Source organism: Phyllobates terribilis, unplaced genomic scaffold (genome assembly GCF_046119375.1).
Source record: "Phyllobates terribilis strain yellow unplaced genomic scaffold, ASM4611937v1 Scaffold_2__4_contigs__length_985480577, whole genome shotgun sequence".
Classification (NCBI taxonomy): Eukaryota; Metazoa; Chordata; class Amphibia; order Anura; family Dendrobatidae; genus Phyllobates; species Phyllobates terribilis.
The window spans coordinates 844,447,103-844,468,237 of NW_027362762.1; the positions used below are offsets into that span (position 1 = coordinate 844,447,103).

General features: G+C 46.9%; 1 protein-coding gene across 4 annotated transcripts in view; it reads right to left on the reverse strand.

The window, feature by feature from the left end:
• Positions 1–21,135, reverse strand: part of PITPNM3 (PITPNM family member 3) — a 901,527-nt gene that overhangs the window by 513,892 nt on the left and 366,500 nt on the right. For all 4 annotated transcript variants that reach the window (XM_073667825.1, XM_073667827.1, XM_073667826.1 and 1 more), the window contains one exon: positions 17,649–17,756. In XM_073667825.1, coding sequence (XP_073523926.1) covers positions 17,649–17,756 — 108 coding nt within the window. The remainder of the gene's footprint in view (positions 1–17,648; positions 17,757–21,135) is intronic.

The following is a 21,135-nucleotide window of genomic DNA, read 5'->3' on the forward strand; positions in this document are numbered from 1 at the left end:
CCTCCTGCTGTGTATAGATGGCTCCGTGCGGCCTCCCGCTGTGTATAGATGGCTACATGCGGCCTCCTGCTGTGTATAGATGGCACAGTGCGGCCTCCTGCTGTGTATAGATGGCTACGTGCGGCCTCCCGCTGTGTACAATTGGCTACGTGCGGCCTCCCGCTGTGTATAGATGGCGCAGTGCGGCCTCCTGCTGTGTATAGATGGCACCGTGCGGCCTCCCGCTGTGTATATAGATGGCGCAGTGCGACCTCCTGCTGTGTGTAGATGGAACAGTGCGGCCTCCTGCTGTGTATAAATGGTTTAGTGCGACCTCCTGCTGTGTATAGATGCCGCCGTGCGGCCTCCCGCTGTGTATAGATGGCGCAGTGCGGCCTCCTGCTGTGTATAGATGGCACCGTGCGGCCTCCCGCTGTGTATAGATGGTGCAGTGCGGCCTCCTGCTGAGTATTGATGGCGCAGTGCGACCTCCTGCTGTGTGTAGATGGAACAGTGCGGCCTCCTGCTGTGTATAAATGGTTTAGTGCGACCTCCTGCTGTGTATAGATGCCGCCGTGCGGCCTACCGCTGTGTATTGATGGCTACGTGCGGCCCCCTGCTGTGTATAGAAGGCGCCATGCGGCCCCCTGCTGTGTATAGATGGCGCCGTGCGGCCTCCCGCTGTGTATAGATGGCTACGTGCGGCCCCCTGCTGTGTGTAGATGGCGCCGTGCGGCCCCCTGCTGTGTATAGATGGCGCCGTGTGGCCTCCCGCTGTGTATAGATGGCTACGTGCGGCCCCCTGCTGTGTATAGATGGCTACGTGCGGCCCCCTGCTGTGTATAGATGGCTACGTGCGGCCCCCTGCTGTGTATAGATGGCGCCGTGCGGCCTCCCACTGTGTATAGATGGCTACGTGTGCTCAATATTGAGTCATACAATTAATGTAAGGCTATGTGTCCATGATGCAGAAATGCTCCAGATTTTTTTTGAGCGTTTCTGCATCTCCCTGGCAGAAAAAACGCATGCGGATTGTACATGCGTTTTTTCATCCAGGGACAAGCGGAAGTGAAGCGTTCTTCACATGCATTTCCGCATGCGGGTTGATAAGCGCTTTCCAAGCGATTTTAGCATCACTTGGAAAGTGCTTGACAACTTGGTCACACTATATAAATCCATGCAACCAGCATGGATTTATATAGTGTGACCGTAAAAGAATGGTAAAAAATAAAGAATAAATATATAATTACGTTCTGATGGCCTGCCGACGTCACCGGTCGCATGACCCGTCACATGACTAAATGACGTCACGGCAGGTCCTTTTCAGACCATAGCGAGCTGTCGGCAAGCCAGGACGCATCGGATAAAGACACCGGTTGCGTCACTGGTTTACAGGTTCTATGGTACTCGGGTTCGGAGGAGAGTCTCCTCTTCTCCAAACCCGGGTACCATCCGCACATTGAAACGCATGGATTCTGCATCTACATATGCAGTGATGCGGATTCCATGTGGTCCAATGCAAGTCAATGGCGGCGAAAACGCCGCGCTTCCGCAAAATAATTAGTAGTGCTGCGGATTTTTCCGCAATGATAATCCGCAGCGGAAATTTCCACAGCATGTGCACAGCACATGCGGATTATCTTGGGGAACATTGCAGGCCTTCTACCAAGCGTTTTTTAAGCGTTTATACAGCGGAATTGCCTCTGCGGAAATGCTTAAAAATGCATAGTGGGCACACAGCTTAAAAAAAATTATAATAATTAATATTGTGCCAAATTAATTTCACGTGAACTATCACATGATCTATCACAGGGGATCATGTGACATGTGACGTGATACATCAGGTGTGTGTGTGGGTGGGGGGAGGGGTGGTTGGGGGGTCCGCGCCTTCTAAACTGCCCGGGGTCCTTGCTACTCTTAATCCACCCCTGCACACAGTATAGAGGCTGTCAGTCAATCAGTAGACGGTGACGTTGGGCGGTGAATAATAGAGCTGGAGAGACAGTTCAATTCAATGCTGATTTCTTAGTAATTGAGGAATAGACTGGCCATGCTATGGTATTGCTAGACTTGACTTCGAAAAAGTTACATGCACATATAAATATTTTGGAAGGTAACATCCTGTGAAAGGTGCCCATTAATGGCACTGTATATCCTGCGTAAAGCAGGAAGTGGTAATATTGTGGGATAGATCCTAACTAAACAAACAATGAGCAAAGCCTCTGAGTAGCTAATTAGTGTAGCCCAGGAATTGTTCTCCATAGGTCAGTAAAGCCCACTTTATTACTGTGTGCCCTGCAGGTGTACACAGGAGCACATTTTCCAAACAGAGCCCAAATAATATTAGACAATGAAAAAAAAGGTCCCAAATAATGCCATAAAATAATGGTGTTCATGCAATAATATCAATTATCGTGACTATGTAATAAATAAAGAAAGAATATACATAGCTGTAGTAATTGTGCATTATTATACACCTATGAACTGTATGTGATTGACTGATACAATGTAAAAGAAAACTGAGAATAATGCCCTGCTTTTGGAGCATTTTCTGCATTTCTTAACTGGTAAAAATAGTTTGATACCAGCGTGATCCTGTAGTTGGATGTCACCATTGTAATGAGTCAGTTTGTGAAATTTATTTTCTCCAAAAATATGCCACGATAAACTTTGAGTGGAGTTTATCAAAAGTGGTAGGTTTTTTTTAGGAACCACAGCCACTATGCCACAAAAATGGTAGACCATGTAAAATTCCTCTGGCATTAGTATCAATGTCAAAACTGTGCACCAGGAGCTTTATAGCTTGGGTTTCTATGACGGAAAAGTTGCATTCAAGCCTTACATCGCCAAGCACAATGCAAAGCATCTGATGGAGTGTTGTAAATCACGCCAACACTGAACTTTGGAGCAGTGGAAACGCGAAGAATCAAGCATCATTATCTTGGAGTCTTATGGACAAGTCTGGGTTTGGTGAATCTCAAGAGAATGTTAACTGCTTGACTGCACTGTGTCAAAATTTAGTGGAAGAAGATAATGTTATTGGGTTGTATTTCAGGGGATGGACTAGACCCCTTACTTCCAGTTAAGGGAATACGTACAGTAATGCTTTAGAATACCAAGTCATTTTGGACAATTGTATGCTTTCAGGTTTGTGAAATGTCCCTTACATGCTCTAGCATCACTGTATCCAAGGTACAAACTAAGGTCCACAAAGGCTTGGTTGGATTAGTTTGGTATAGAACAACATGACTGCCCACACAGATTCCTGACCTCATTCTCATCCAACACATGGAATGGACTAGACGAACCAGGACCTTTCGGCAAATAACAGGGTCTGAACTCCCATATGCTCTTTTGAATGAATGGACAAAAATTCCCACAAACGCTGCAAAACATTATAGAAATCCTTCCCAGAAGAGTGGAGGCTGCTTCACCTGGAAAGTGGGGACCAACTCCATATTAACGCCTATGGATTTAAAATGTGATATCACAAAAGCTCCTATAAGAGTAATGTGTACATGTGCCAATACTTCTGTCTATATAATGTGGGTAAGATAAAGATTTCAGGAACTTTTCTTTAATTACATTTCTTCTAACCATTTTGTTACATAAGAAGGAAAGTGACTAAATTAATTTATTGACCAAATGCCAAATAGTTGCTTCATCTCAGGCAAGGAAGGGTGCTAACATAGGCAAAGCCTTCTCCTTCTCAAGGATATAATGCATGATTGCCATACTATACAGTAATGGCCGAAAGTGTTTGCACCCTTGAAATTGTTCTAGAAAATGAAGTATTTCTCCCAGAAAATTATTACAATTACTCATTTTGTTAGACACATGTTTATTTCCTTTGTGTGTATTGGAACAACACAAAAAAAACAGAGAAGAAAGGCAAATTGGATATAATTTCACGAAAAAACCCCCAAAATGGGCGGAACAAAATTGTTGGCACCCTCAACTTAATATTTGGTTGCACACCCTTTGGAATAAATAACTGCAATCAATCTCTTGCTATAACCATCAAAAAGCTTCTTACACCTCTTACACGTTTCAACTGAAATTTTGGGCCACTCTTCTATTGCAAATTGCCCCAGGTCTCTCATATTTGATGGGTGCCTTCTCCCAACAGCAATTTTAAGATCTCTCCACAGGTGTTCAATGGGATTTAGATCCGAACTCATTGCTGACCATTTCAGAACTCTTCAGCGCTTTGTTACCAACTACTTCTGGGTGCTTCTTAAAGTATGTTTGGGGCCTTTGTCCTGCTGGATCTATGACCTAGAACACAAACCTAACTTTCTGACACTGGGTACTACAATGCGACCCAAAATCCTTTGAAAATTTTCAGATTTCATGGTGTGTTGCACAGTCAAGGCACCCAGTGCCAGAAGCAGCAAATCAACCCCAAAACATCTTTGATCATCCACCATATTTGACTGTAGTTGCTGTGATCTTTTCTTTGGAGACCTCATTCCATTTTAGGTAAACAGTGGAATGAAATGCTTTACCAAAAATCTCTATCTTGGTTTCATCTGTCCACAAGACACTTTCCCAGAAGGATTTTGACTTACTCATGTACATTTTGGCAAACTGCAGTCTTCATTTTTTATATCTCTGTGTCAGCAGTGGGGTCCTCTTTGGTCTCCTGTCATAGAGTTTCATTTCATTCAAATGTTGACGGATAGTTCGCACTGACACTAATGCACCCTGAGCCTGCAGGACAGACTGAATTTCTTTGGAACTTGATTGGGGCTGCTTATCCACCAACCAGACTATCCTGTGTTGCAACCATTCATCAATTTTTCTCTGCCGTCCACATCCACAGAGATTAGCTGCAGTGCCATGGGCTGTAAACGTCTTGAATATGTTGATCACCGTTGACAAAGGAACATCAAGATCTCTGGAGATGGACTTGTAGTCTTGAGATTGTTGATATTGTTCAACAAATTTGGTTCTCAAGTCCTCAGACTGTTCTCTCAGTTCTCTTCTCCTTTTACTGTTCTCCATGCTGAATGTGGCACACACAGACACACATTGCAAAGATTGAGTCATCTTCTCCCTTTTTACCTGGTTTCAGGTGTGATTTTCATATTGCCCACACCTGTTACTTGCCACAGATGAGTTTAAATGAACATCACATTCTTGAAACAAAGTTGTTTACCCAAAGTTTGGAAAGTTTACAAGTTCTAGTCCTCTTCCTCTCTGAAGAGACAATTTGCATATTTCCCAGAGGAGCATTGCAGCTTTAAAAGTCTCCTCACTGTGACGTGCTTAACATGTCACTCTCCACAAGGAGAAATGTTACCCCTTGGATACCGGTCTGCCGCCTCTCACCCAGCCAAACCAGAACTCATACTTTGCACTGACGAGGGGCAGTACCCCGAAATACAGTGTCGGAAAATTGAGTTTCTAGTTCTGGCTTATATCCTAAGTCATGTGATAAGGCTCGTTAAAGGGTCACTATTGACTTTTAGGATTGCTACTTCCTGTAGGTGGCAGTAGAGTTGTAGTCCTCTTTCTTTCTGAAGAGACAATTTACATATTTCCCAGAGGAGCATTGTGGCTTTAAAAGTCTCCTCACTGTGACGTGCTTAAAATGTCACTCTCCGCAAGGAGAAATGTTACCCCTTGGAAAGGTGACAACAATTTTGTTCAGCCCACTTTTGGGACTTTGTGTGAAATTATGTCCAATTTGCCTTTTTTCTCAGATTTTTTGTGTTGTTTCAATATACACAAAGGAAATAAACATGTGCATAACAAAACAAGTATAATTACAATAATTTGCTGGGAGAAATACCTAATTTTCTGGAACAATTTCAAGGGTGCCAGCACTTTCGGCCATGACTGTGTATAAACCTATGTCTAAAGATTTGAATCAATAGTCATATCATACACACTGTTAAAAAGAAATAGATCACAGTAGTCAATGACAATTTCACATTGGATTTATCTTCAAAGACAATGCTTTTCAAGTACATTTCTGGCCAAATACTTGTAGCAGCCATTCCACTTACAGAACAACATAAAAGGGCTGCTATCAACATACATAATAAGGTTCAATTCCTAGAAAATCTTTATATGACACAAGAAATTAATGAACAGTATTGATGACCATCACTCATCGTCTAATAAGCCCATTTCTCAGAACATTCAAAGTAAAATATTTGTATTTCAATCAACCATCGATCTGGCTACTGGAAAAACAATTCCTATTAAAAAAGACATACTGATTTATGTATAAGGCTGTGTGCCCACGATGCAGTTTTTAAGCGTTTCCGCAGCGGCAATTCCGCTGCAGAAAAGCTTAAAAAACGCTTGGTAGAAGGTCTGCCATGTTCCCCAATGATAATCCGCATGTGCTGTGCACATGCTGCGGAAATTTCCGCTGCGGATTATCATTGCGGAAAAAAAACGCAGCACTACTAATTATTTTGGGGAAGCGCTGCGTTTTCGCCGCCATTGACTTGCATTGGAACGCATGGAATCCGCATCACTGCATATGTAGATGCGCATTCCACGCGTTTCAATGTGTGGATGATACCCGGGTTTGGAGAAGAGGAGACTCTCCTCCGGACCCGGGTACCATAGAACCTGTAAAAAAAAGAATAAAATAAAAAATAAATATTATACTTACCTTCTGATGGCCCCCTGTGTGCTTGTCTTGGCTTGTCAGCAGATCGCGATGGACTCAAGGACCTGCCATGACGTCATCTAGTCATGTGATGGGTCACGTGACGCTGACGTCGGCAGGTCCTTTAGTGTACCGTGAGCTGCCGGAAAGCCGAGACAAGGACACCGGGGGCCATCAGAAGGTAAGTATAATTTTTATTTTTTACCATTCTTTCAGTCACAGTATATAAATCCATGCTGTTTGCATGGATTTATATAGTGTGACCAAGTTGTCAAGCACTTTCCAAGTGATGCTAAAATCGCTTGTCAACCCGCATGCGGAAATGCATGTGAAGAACGCTTCACATCCGCTTGTCCCTGGCAGGAAAAACGCATGTACAATCCGCATGTACAATCCGCATGTACAATCCGCATGTACAATCCGCATGCGTTTTTTCTGCCAGGGAGATGCAGAAACGCTCAGGAAAAATGCAGAGCATTTCTGCATCGTGGGCACATAGCCTAAATCATAATGAAGTTTGTTGATGAATGCCTTACCTATACTCTTCAATATTGTGCATATACCAGTCATTGTTTCTTTTATACTATACATCATAAGGAGTAATAAATGATAAAGCCCAGGCTCTATGTCAGCAGATTCTATAGACTGAAAGTTTTCTAAAGGCAGAGTTATAACATATATATATATCTACTGTGCTATATATATGAATATACTTGTTTTTTGCAGTCATTTTTATACATCAACACATAATATATCCAATGCAACTTTAATCTAAACATTTATTTATTGACGCTGCCAATTTCCGTGGTTACATTTTCGTTTTCTCCTCCTTCAAAGAGCCATAACTTTTTGTTTTCTGTCCACATAGACATATGAGGGCTTTTTTTTTTGCGTGACAAGTTTTACTTTTGAATAACACCACATAGTGTACTGGAAAAAGGGGAAAAAATTCAAATGCAGTGAAATTGCCCAAAAAAAATGCAATTCTCACATGGCTTTTTGGGAATTGGTCAGTGAGATTACGGTGATAACTTGTCCAGGTTTTTGGTTTTTTTCATTATTTTAAGGGTGAAAAAAAATTGAAAATTTGTAAAAAAAAAATAATTTTTGATTGTGTCGCCATTTTCAACTTGTGTGAGGCCTTATTTTTTGCGGGGCAAGACAATGTTTTTATTGATTCCATTTTTGGATAAATATGACATTTTGATCGCTTTTACTGCATCTTTTTTGCGGTGTTGCAGTGCCCAAGAACCAGTGATTTGGGCGTTTATTTCTGTTTACGGTGTTTTCTGATAGGGTTAATGAATTTAATATTTTGCTAGATTGGACTTTTATGTATACGGCGATATCACATATGTGTATTTTGGTTAATATCTTTATTTTTAATTGGGGGGAAAGGAGAGTGATTCAGACTTTTATGGGTTTTTTTCAGATTTTTTAAAACGTTTTGCTGTATTTACTAGTTCCCTTAGGGGACTTGAAGCTGTGATTGTCCAATTATTTGTGCCATATACAGCTATACCACAGTATTGCTGTATATAGCTAACCTGGAGGTGATCGCTTAGTGATTATGTTGATGTTCTTGCATGGAAGTGGAAGAGGAACTATGCAGTCATTATCGTTACACAGGATTTGCCTTCCCCAGCCTATCCTCTGCCAGCACTGCTTCGGTCTCGCCCTTCTGTACCTCGCATACCAGCTCTGACTCGTGGGTCAGCTCCTGCAGGTCCGGGGACTGCCTTGGAGTGACACTTGGTGACTACCTACGACCAAGGCTATCCTCACCATCTGAGGCCATAGCAAAAACCCGGCAATCGCTTAGTCACACCAGGGTAAACCCGGCCCGTGGCGCAATGGGTCCACACCCATCACTGTCATAGTTTGTATCTCTCTCTCTATAACATATACACATAAACATATATATGTACTAGCTATTGAACCCGTTCTACGCCCGGGTGGCGAGCATTTTTATTAGTATATGGTCTCCCATGCTGGTATGTGCTGCCCCCCTCCTTGTATTTGTGCTGCCCCCATCCTGTCCCCACCATCCAATCCTGGTATGCGTGGCACCCCTCACCCCCAATCCTGGTATGCGTGGCACCCCTCACCCCCAATCCTGTTATACGTGGCACCCCTCATCCTTATCCTGGTGTGTATGATATCCCTCATCCTGGTATGCATGGCACCCTATCCCTCACTCCCAATCCCGGTATGCGTGGCACCCCTCATCCCGGTATGCGTGGCTCCCCTCACCCCCAATCCCGGTATGCGTGGCACCCCTCACCCCCAATCCCGGTATGTGTGGCACCCCTCATCCTTATCCTGGTGTGTATGGTATCCCTCATCCTGGTATGCATGGCACCCCTTCCCTCATTCTCAATCCCGGTATGCGTGGCACCCCTCATCCCCAATCCCGGTATGCATGGCACCCCTCATCCCCAATCCCAGTATGCCTGGCACCCCTCATCCCCAATCCCGGTATGCGTGGCACCCCTCACCCCCAATCCCAGTATGCTATGTGTGGTACCCCTCACCCCCCAATCCTGGTATGCGTGTTACCCCTCACCCCCCCAATCCTGGTATGCGTGGTACCCCTCACCCCCAATCCTGGTATGTGTGGTACCCCTCACCCCCAATCCTGGTATGCGTGGCACCCCTCACCGCCCAATCCTGGTATGCGTGGTACCCCTCACCCCCCAATCCTGGTATGTGTGGTACCCCTCACCCCACAATCCTGTTATGTGTGGCCCCCTCATCCCTTTCACATTGTACACACATACAAAAAAAATAAACAGTTATACTTACCTTTCTTCTCTGTGCTCCAGCGCTGCTGCGTCCTCTTCTGCCGGAGGCCGGAGGAGGAGTGCGGCGCTGGAGCACCGCGCTGTCCGGCGCCATTTTGCTGAAGACACACTGTAAATGTGTCTTCAGTAAAATGGCGAAGGATAGCGCAATGCGCACGCGCCGTTCCGATGCCTTCACTCCGCCCCCGGTCTCCAGCGAAGAAAGTCGCCGCGGCAATGCTCCTCCCGGTCAGGTAAGTATGTAGGTGACGCGCCCCCTGGGACATATTCCTTTTTGAGGGGAATACCCGGCACCGGATCAGATGGGGGGTTGTAGTCTCCGAGCGGCTGTGACCCGGCCCGTGCCCAGGGCGTCAAGCTCAGTGTTATGTGGCAGTCCTACAGATGTTATTAAGAGTTCTTTTGTGTCGACTACGCCACCCGTTGTGATGCGGTCACTGTGGCCGCCGCTGCAGCAGGGTCCGCTGAGGCTGATGGTGGGTGCGCAGCTTGGTGGGATAACCCCCAACGGGAGGGGTATAGCCTCAGAGGGGACAGGCGCAGAGGATGGGGGTTGTGGTGGTGTAGTGCAGCCGGCAGTGAAGACAGAGTCGGGTTGTGCAGTTAAGGGTGTTTACTTACTGCAGTTGTTGTACTGGTCACTCCAGCTGCTAGTGACCACCCGAGCCGTGCTGCGTCCACCAGGTCCTGGATCCAGCCAATCCCCAAACAAGTCCGGAGCGTGGCCCTGAGCTCTCTTTCTGTCCCGTTCTCTGGCCGTCCCCACCAGTGATCCACCTAGGTCCAGCTCCCTCGGGCCTTCTGTTGGGACACCCTTGGCCCTGGGTTCCCTGACCCTTCATGTGGTGTGCCTTCGGGGTGGATGTGATGGGTGACCGTGGCAGACGCTGCCCACGGTCTCCGGTCTCTGGCTGGGGAATGTTTTTACCCCCACCAGCTTGGGTTCCGGTACCCTGTGCCGACTCCTCACCCGGTGCTTTAATTTGGGTTCTTGGGTCCTCTCTGTTTTCCCCTCTGGGTACTCCTTCTCTGCTCCTCTCTCACTCAGGGTCTCTCTTCTCCCTTGCTGCAGGCTGACTTCCTCTCTCTGCTTGCTGTCTGCTCCTCTGCATCTGACCCTGATCTTAGTTGGTGCCCACCTTATATACACCCTCTATGTGTGAGCTCAGGTGACCAGCACCCAATGAGCTCCTATCTTTACCCAGGCTGCTCCCCCTATCTGCCCCTACACTACATGGGATGTACCACCCCCCTCCCACTCCAGCCAGGAACAGACTCGGTCGTACCTGCACATCTCTAAGTGGGAGTACCGTCGGCCTGCTCCTCTGAAATGGGATGTATGTAGTGCATGCAGTCTATCTGAGCTCAGATCCACACTCCATCCTTACCCGGGAGTGGAATATCACACCTCTGGGTTGAGGTGCAATACCCCTGTAGCAGCCGAATCCTCAGGGTGCTACATTCCCCCCCGGTAAACCACAGCACGTCCTCGGGCTGTAAGACATAAAACACCAAAAACATACAATTTTTTTCATATAAACATATAAAACATATAAAACACTATATATATAAAACTTTTTTATATAAACATTCTCGTAGACTTCTCTTGTCTCTGGTTCCTCCTCCGGACACTGTGTAACGTATGTCCGGGAAACGTGCGACAGTCTCTTAGAAAAAACTGGTTTTCTATAAAACCGGTAGGGGGCGCTTTAGGAAGCGCAACTATATACAGGGGAAGTTGGCCGCTCTCAGTCCTCGGCCAGGTAGAGGAAAGGGAATGGCTGCTCACAGTCCTCAGCCTGTAGGATGAAGGGGTTAACGGGTAAACAGTTCACTGGTCCCAACGGGGACTATTTTAGCAGCAACGGTTCACTGTGCCCCGACAGGCAACTATATACAGTCTCTACTCCCGTCCTCAACGACGGCTCCCTCCTGCTCTTTCTTGATATGATGTTTCTTCAGACCCGTCCGGGTCCTCTGGCTCCTCCTCTCCGTACCGCAACTCCTCCTCCGTCAAGCGGTGTACGTGGAGGGCGTAAGGTCCTTTGGCACACTTGTGCCGGGTGAAAGTGACTTCGTCTCCGACGTAGAGGTCACGGCCTTTGTGACCTTCCGGCAGGTGGGACTCGACGTCTCTGCGAGTCACAAAAACGTCACCGCGGTTGTTACGGTCCCGAATAAAGCCCCACCCATGCTGCGGGTTGAACTTTATCACTGTCCCGATGGTGCGGGGACAATGCGCTGCACGGGGGTTCCTCCTAGTCCGGCTCTTCTGCTCCGCGCTCCGGATTTGGGCCTGTTGTTCTCTGACCCGCCTCTCCTCCCGTTCTCTCTTAAACTCTGCTAGCTGCTGACGACAACACTCAGTACGCTCAGCGGCGACTGCCCGAGTTTCTCCGGTGAACCCCATCAAATCTTCTCCCGTGGGGTCCCACACGAATTGGGCTTCTTCTAAAGGAGGCGAGACCCGAGTCACGGGCTTCGGAGCCGGGATCAGGGGCTCACACAAGGGCCCTAGTCTTTGTTGCCGCTCCAGCTCATGGTATCCTTCGGGCCAGATGAAGGGTCGCCCGTCCGGCCATGTGAGCTGGCTGAAGAGGTCCTCCCCCAGGTGTGGCACCCTTGGTATTGCGGGCGCGGGCGCGGTGGTGGTGGCGCCCGGGTTGCCCAGGCCTTGCGGCCAGGCCTGGGGCACCTGGAAGGTGAAGGGCACCGTTAGGACGGCGGCGCCCTGGGCTACCTGGCCTTGCGGCCAGGCCGGAGGCTCCGCGGAGGTAGGGGGCGCTGTTGGTGGTGCGGCGCCCGGGGGTACTAGGCCTTGCGACCAGGCTGGTGGTAATTCCTGCTTTGTCACGCTCCGGGTCGAGGCGCGTGACGTCACAGGGGTCGCTGCGGCGGCTTCCGGTCGGGGCCTAGTCCATGGCGGTGACATGGCGGCTACGGGCACAGCAGGGGGACTTTCGGGCTCTGCGACGGGGAGCTGGGGCAGGTAAGCGGTGTCACGGCTTGGGGTATAGGCGTCCCCTTTACCTGCCTCCATGCGTTCGGCTCCCTCCTCGGCGCCGTCTCCGGCCTTGGGTCCTCCCGCGCCATCCTCAGAGGCGGTCTGCTTCCTCTTCCAGGGTAGCGTGCTCCGTTGACTGGTCTCTGCTTGCTGGGCCATCTCCCGGCTCCACTCCGCCAGTATCTCACGCTGTACCCGGGCCATCCTCCTTGCGAGGCCCTCCAGGGCAGTTTGTGCACACTCCCGGTCTCGGGGGAGCTGCGCTAGGATCTCCGCTAGACCTAGCGGGGTTGTGGACTCTAGCAGGCTCCTGACCATCGGGTCGGTGCTGCTCTGCTCTGCTTCCGGCAGGCTCCTGGCCAGCGGGCCGGTGCTGCTCTGCCCTCCTTCCTCGGTCTCTAGCAGACTCCTGGCCAGCGGGCCGGTGCTGTTCTGCTTTCTCTCCATCTCCGGGTGAGCTCCTTCGCTACTCCTCGTTAGACCTCTTGCCTCCGGGTGCGCTCGCTCCAGACTGCTCCAGGCGACACCCATCTTTGTTCTTTTCTTTCGTCTCCTCCCACTTCGAGGGCGGTCCCGGGGCAACTCGGTGACTGTCAGCTCCAGGGGTAGTTCTTTCACGCTGACAGACACCTCCAGCATCACAGTCTCTATTGGTGGGGGCGGTTTCCACTTTTGGCGCCATTTTCTGTCCTGGCCCACGATGGGAGGTGGCCTCCTGCCCTCCTTTGGCACGCCCATAATGGCGTCCGCTGCTCTTCCAAGGCGGGAAATCTGCGGTTTTGGCGGGAAGCGTCGCCCAGTGGCGGGAAACTCTGCAGATGGCGGGAACAAGTTGGAAATGGCGGACAATTGGCGGGAAACGACTGGTGATGGAGTCCGATGGCGTGGACCCTCCGGAACCGGCGGGAGACTTCTTTCTGAGGTAAACTTGCACTTTTCTTCAGGCACGCAGTACCCGGGTGTTGCGGGCACGTAATCCTGCCGACTACGCCAAAGTTGACGCGCCCCCTGGGACATATTCCTTTTTGAGGGGAATACCCGGCACCGGATCAGATGGGGGGTTGTAGTCTCCGAGCGGCTGTGACCCGGCCCGTGCCCAGGGCGTCAAGCTCAGTGTTATGTGGCAGTCCTACAGATGTTATTAAGAGTTCTTTTGTGTCGACTACGCCACCCGTTGTGATGCGGTCACTGTGGCCGCCGCTGCAGCAGGGTCCGCTGAGGCTGATGGTGGGTGCGCAGCTTGGTGGGATAACCCCCAACGGGAGGGGTATAGCCTCAGAGGGGACAGGCGCAGAGGATGGGGGTTGTGGTGGTGTAGTGCAGCCGGCAGTGAAGACAGAGTCGGGTTGTGCAGTTAAGGGTGTTTACTTACTGCAGTTGTTGTACTGGTCACTCCAGCTGCTAGTGACCACCCGAGCCGTGCTGCGTCCACCAGGTCCTGGATCCAGCCAATCCCCAAACAAGTCCGGAGCGTGGCCCTGAGCTCTCTTTCTGTCCCGTTCTCTGGCCGTCCCCACCAGTGATCCACCTAGGTCCAGCTCCCTCGGGCCTTCTGTTGGGACACCCTTGGCCCTGGGTTCCCTGACCCTTCATGTGGTGTGCCTTCGGGGTGGATGTGATGGGTGACCGTGGCAGACGCTGCCCACGGTCTCCGGTCTCTGGCTGGGGAATGTTTTTACCCCCACCAGCTTGGGTTCCGGTACCCTGTGCCGACTCCTCACCCGGTGCTTTAATTTGGGTTCTTGGGTCCTCTCTGTTTTCCCCTCTGGGTACTCCTTCTCTGCTCCTCTCTCACTCAGGGTCTCTCTTCTCCCTTGCTGCAGGCTGACTTCCTCTCTCTGCTTGCTGTCTGCTCCTCTGCATCTGACCCTGATCTTAGTTGGTGCCCACCTTATATACACCCTCTATGTGTGAGCTCAGGTGACCAGCACCCAATGAGCTCCTATCTTTACCCAGGCTGCTCCCCCTATCTGCCCCTACACTACATGGGATGTACCACCCCCCTCCCACTCCAGCCAGGAACAGACTCGGTCGTACCTGCACATCTCTAAGTGGGAGTACCGTCGGCCTGCTCCTCTGAAATGGGATGTATGTAGTGCATGCAGTCTATCTGAGCTCAGATCCACACTCCATCCTTACCCGGGAGTGGAATATCACACCTCTGGGTTGAGGTGCAATACCCCTGTAGCAGCCGAATCCTCAGGGTGCTACATAGGTATGGCGCCGGAGATGGTGCTATGCGTTCAGTGTCTACGCATACCGCGTGATCTCCGGCGCCATACACCTCCTCTTACCTGTAACGGCTGGATGCGTGCTTCTCTCTGGAGCCAGACTGCGCGTCACGCATGCGCAGTCTATCGAGGCTTCAGACAGAGACACGCATGCCGCCTTATATTATAGATATGTTTACAGTTGTGCTCAAAAGTTTACATACCCCGGCAGAATTTTTCCTTTCTTGGCCTTGTTTCAGAGAATATGATTGATAACAAAAAAACTTTTTCTCCACTCATGGTTATGGGTTAGGTGAAGCCATTTATTGTGAAACTACCGTGTTTTCTATTTTTAAATCTTAATGCCAACCAAAAACATCCAAATAACCCTGATCAAAAGTTCACATACCCTAGTGATTTTGGCTTGATAACATGCACAGAATTTGACACAAATGGGTTTGAATGGCTACTAAAGGTAACATCCTTACTTTTGACCTGTTTGCTTGTAATCAGTGTGTGTGCATAAAAGCTGAGTGAGTTTCTGGGATCCAGACAGACTCTTGCATCTTTCATCCAGCCACTGATATTTCTGGATTGTGAGTCATGAGGAAAGCATAAGAATTGTCAACGGATCTACGTGAAAAGGTAGTTGAACTGTATAACACAGGAAAGGGATACAAAAAATATCCAAGGAATTGATAATGCAAGTCAGCAGCATTCAAACTGTGATTAACAAACGGAAAATCAGGGGCTCTGTAAAATCCAAACCACGGTTGGGTAGACCAACAAAAATTCCGGCCACAACTGCCAGGAAAATTGTTCAAGATGCAAAAAAAACCCACAAATAACATCAGCTGAAATTCAGGATTCTCTTAAAACTAGTGGTGTGGCTGTTTCAAGATGCACAATAAGGAGGCACTTGAAGAAAGATAGGCTGCATGGTCAAGTCGCCAGAAGAAAGCCATTACTGCGCAAATGCCACAAAGTATCTCGCCTACAATACGCCAAACAGCAGAGACAAGCCTCAAAACTTCTGGAACAAGTTAATTTGGAGTGATGAGACCAAAATTTTACTTTTTGGCCACAACCATAAACGTTACATTTGGATAGAGGTCAACAAGGCCTATGATGAAAGGAACATCATTCCTACAGTAAAGCACGGTGGTGGATCGCTGATGTTTCGGGGATGTGTGAGCTACAAAGGCACAGGAAACTTGGTAAAAGTTGAAGGAAAGATGAATGCAGCACGATATCAGAAAATACTGGAGGCAAATTTGCACTCATCAGCCCGGAAGCTGCGCATGGGACGTACTTGGACGTTCCAACATGACAACGATCCAAAACACAAGGCCATGTCGAGCTGTCATTGGCTACAGCAGAGCAAAGTAAAGGTTCTGGAGTGGCCATCGCAGTCTCCAGACCTCAATATCATTGAGCCACTCTGGGGAGATCTCAAGCGCGCAGTTCATGCTAGACAGCCCAGAAATTTACAGGAACTGGAGGCTTTTTGCCAAGAAGAATGGGCATCTTTACCATCTGAGAAATTAAAGAACCTCATCCACAACTACCACAAAAGACTTCAAGCTGTCATTGATGCTAGAGAGGGCAATACACGGTATTAAGAACTGGGGTATGTGAACTTTTGATCTGGGTCATTTAGATGTTCTTATTTGTCATTAAGATTTAAAAAGAGAAAACACAGTAGTTTGACAATAAATGGATTCACCCAACCAATAACCATGAGTGGAGAAAAAATTTTTTGTTATCATTCATATTCTCTAAAACAAGGTCAAGGAAGGAAAAATTCTGCCGGGGTATGTAAACTTTTGAGCACAACTCTATGTATAGCAAGAAAGAGAGAGGGCTACACATACAAATATACATGTATTATATAGACAGAGAGGCTCAACCACAGTGTGCAGCTACATAAAGAATCTCTATCTATCTATCTCTCTCTCTCTCTCTCTCTCTCTCTCTCTCTATACTGTATATATACACACATTGTGTACATGGTTACAAACAGTTGTCATATGCTCCACACACTCTTGCATGCACTTTACACATATATGCAGACATTTCACACGTATATATATATATACACTAAATTACACATACATTGACTATATACATGTACTGAAAATAAATAAAACCCCTCTTTGCTGGCACATATCTTCTTTCAGCAGTTCGTTTCTGTTGCTGACAACATCTCTCTCCTCTCAGCCCTGCTTGTGGAGACTCAGAGGGGGAGGGGCACTATCACTACTCAGGCAGGCTGCAGGAGTCAGAGCTGAACTTCAGTGCTGTATGGTGTGAACATGGGCACCAATCAGTGCTTTTCCAAAAAGAGGGGAGGTGGAAGTAGGAAATGGAAAGGCAGCACTCTAGCTCACTGAGTTCCGGAGCACAGACATAGAGCCGAATGCTAAGCTGAGCACATCCAGTTCTGTCACAGTGCAAGGGCGCAGATGGCAAACTGCTGCTCATTTTCTCTTGATGCAATGTATTATGGGAAAGTGACATAAGCAGTGCAGAGGAGCTTGGGAATTCCCCTGGAGGCGAGTTCAGCTGAAGTTGCTCATTTTGAATCAGAGTTTTTCTCCCACTTGGTATACAGTATGTCTTGTTAATAATTTTTTGTCAAATTATAAATGTTATTACATCTGCATTTAATTTAAAAAGTAAACATTTTAGTGATAGGTTCTCTTTAAGACCATGATGAGATGCCTGTTTCCGTCACTTGTTTTAGCTCTGTATAGACTAGGAATTGTTGTATTTTAGATAATGAAACTAAATAGTCTTATTGCACTTACAATATATTCAAAGACTCAGTAGTGTTGATGAAGCATTAATCATCTATGGTTTGTAATCTGATAAAGTCTAATAAACTCCCATGTACATAACCAGAGGATCCATACATAACTAATACATCAGACTAATCAAGCAAAGCATATTTCTAACATTCATTTACATTTGTTTTTTTCAATGCCACAATTTTTAGGTTATATTTAAAGCAATCTTACCTGGGCTTTCATCCAACTTGCCAATTGTTTCAATCTGTTCAACTAAGTCATTGGAGTTCCATTGACTCATCCCAATAAGAATGGCACTTTTCCCTTCTACAATCTCCTCTGAAATAATGAAAAATTGTAATTAGGCATCTAAAACATGGCATGCAGAGATCACAGCATAGCTGTAGAAAATACAATGGCGTTTCTACACGTCAGTTACCCTACAGCCTATATACAGCCTATATATAAAGGGATTGCCTGTTTGTTATGCAATCCCTGAATGTGTCACAGCTATCTAACAGCCGTGACTAGTGTTGAGCGATACCTTCCGATATCGGGAAATATCGGGTCGGATTGGATCGGACCGATACACAAAAAATATCGGATATCGCGGATTCCGATACTGGAAACCAATGCAAGTCAATGGGACACAAATATCAGAATGAAAATAAACCCTTTCTTTCCTTATAGGTTGATTCTACATGAAGGAAAACAATTGTATATATAATAATAATAATGTAGAATGTATTACATGAAAAGCCGGCAATTCAGCAACGGCATACACCGGTACCCGACAATTTAGAACAGAAAGAATAGAGCATCACACATAGATTAGATAGATAGAAACATGTCAGTCACATATGTAAGAAGTACAGTGACAGTGTTGGTTACTGTACTTGTCATTTAGTGTTAAAGGATTTATTAAAAAATATAATAGTGTTTTCATGCGCCGTCTCTTTAAAAAAGCCGGCCGGCAATTCAGCATCGGTACCCGACAATTTAGAATAGAAAGAATAGAGCATCACACATAGATTAGATACATAGAAACATGTCAGTCACATATATAAGAAGTACAGTGACAGTGTTGATTACTTTACTTGTCATTTAGTGTTAAAATAAAGGATTTATTAAAAAAAAAATTGGCGTGGGGCTCCCCGTAATTATAGTCTCTAGCGGAGGTTAAGCAGATGGCTGGGGCAGATGTTTGAAGCCTGGGAAGGGGATAATACCCACGGAGCTTCCCAGGCTACTAATATCGGCCCCCAGCTGAATACCTAGCCTTTACTAGCTATTAAAATGGGGGACCCCCAAAAAAATGACGTGGGGTCCCCTCTATTTTAATAGCTAGCAAAGGCTAGGCAGACAGCTGGGGGCTGATATTAATAGCCCAAGAAGTGTGCCATGAATATTGGCCCCCTCCTAGGCTAGAAACACCAGCCATCAGCCGCCCCAGAAATGGGATGAAGGATGGCATGCTGGTTAGCAACGCTCAGCTGCGATCCAGCCTGTCATCTCAATGCCATCCCAGCGTGGGAGAACTCTCCTGCTGAAGCGCTGAGCGCAGGAGAATTCTCCCATGCTGTCAGTGATGTGCATGAGGTGAGCTGAGTTCATTGGACATGATCTCAGCTCATCTGGATGCCGTCACAGCCAGACACTGAGGAGCGCAAGCATGCCTGCGCTTCTCAGTGTCTGCGGCATGGCAAGCTGGATGGCAGCTTTCGGCTACGATCCAGCCTGTCATGTGAATGTAGCTGAGCTGGAGCCGTCGTGCGAACCATGGAAAGGTAAGGATGATGTTGCTTTATTATTATACTTTTATTGCAGGAGATCATTGGCTTCAGCTGGAAAGGGTGTGATGGTAAGTATGGTTTAATTTAGAACAATAAAGAATTGTGTGTTTATTTAAATTAAAGGACTTTATTCTGGGTGTTTGTGTTTTTTTTTTAACTTTGACTATGGGGTTAGTAATGGGGGTGTCTTATAGACACCTCTCCATTACTAACCTGGACTTGATGTCAGCTGGCATTATAAGCTGACATCAACCCCAACCCAATTACCCCACTACCACCGCTACAGGGCAGTGGGAAGAGTGAGGCTAAGTGCCAGAATTAGCGCATCCTATGGATGCGCCATTCCTGGGGCAGCTGACGGCTTGTGTTTCTAGCCTGGGAGGGGGCCAATATTCATGGCACCCTTCCTGGGCTATTAATATCAGCCTCCAACTGTCTGCCTAGCCTTTGCTAGCTATTAAAATAGGGGGGACCCCACGTCACTTTTTTTGGGGTCCCCCATTTTAATAGCTAGTAAAGGCTAGGTATTCAGCTGGGGGCTGATATTAGTAGCCTGGGAAGCTCCGTGGGTATTACCCCCTTCCCAGGCTTCAAACATCTGCCCCAGCCGTCTGCTTAACCTCCGCTAGAGACTATAATTACGGGGAGCCCCACGCCAATTTTTTTTTTAATAAATCCTTTATTTTAACACTAAATGACAAGTACAGTAATCAACACTGTCACTGTACTTATTATATATGTGACTGACATGTTTCTATGTATCTAATCTATGTGTGATGCTCTATTCATTCTGTTATAAATTGTCGGGTACCGATGCTAAATTGCCGGCCGTCTTTTTTAAAGAGACGGTGCATGAAAACACTATTATTTTTTTTAATAAATCCTTTAACACTAAATGACAAGTACAGTAAGCTGAGCGCTGCCATCCAGCTTGTCATCCTTCAGAGACACTGCAGAGCGCAGGCATTATGGGAACTTTCGATTCCGGTATTCGATATTCTAAAAGTATCGGAACTCAGTATCGGAACTCCGATAGCGCGAATATCGGTCGATACCTGATATTTCAGTATCGGAATGCTCAACACTAGCCGTAACACATGCAGCCACGGTGGATCAAACCTAGATGCCGAGCACGCCGAAAATACTCGGCGAGCACCTGAGCGAGATCGATTAAAGGGTTAAACGAGCACGCTCGCTCATCAGTTCTTAAATATTCTCTAGTTATACATATTCATTAGTGAAAATGTTAGGAAAAACATACTTTAAAAGACACCGGGTACCAAGGTGCATGAGAGATTAGTATGACAGGTCCCCGTCGGCTTCTCCCCTCCCGCTGTTTTTGAGTGATGGGTATCTCACTGCATGCGTGTATATGAAAACCTGACAGCTGGTGGGGAGAAATTGCCAGGGACCATCCTTTTCAACTAGTTATCCATGTGGCTTGGTCCCCAGTAGTTTTTAAAGTAAACCGCTCTGTAAAGGTGTACATATCCTTTAATATTCACAAGTCATAATTAAAATAAAAAGTCAATGAAAATAATTTACCAGCTGCAATCACCCAGGTTGTTGATGGTGACTCCTTTCGAGGAACTGTTTAAAGAGGCAGTCTAATACAAAAATGGATTATAATTTGCTGCTTTTTATAGTTGCAACATTTTTAATTAGATTTTAAGATTTTTTTTACAGTGTAAATAAAGCAGGTTTTTCTCTTTGAAATATAAAAGGGTTAAACCTGTGATAAAGCTTTTTTTTAACTACTTGTAGACCATCTAATTATCTAAAGGTTTTGTCCGGTCCAAACTGATAAGTCTGCGGTCACTCCGTTTCAGGCCCAGTAACGGAAGGTATGTATGAGTTATACATACTCCTCGTTCCATACAATTGTATTGAGCTGAGGCTGCACACCGACTAGAGACATGGTTGGC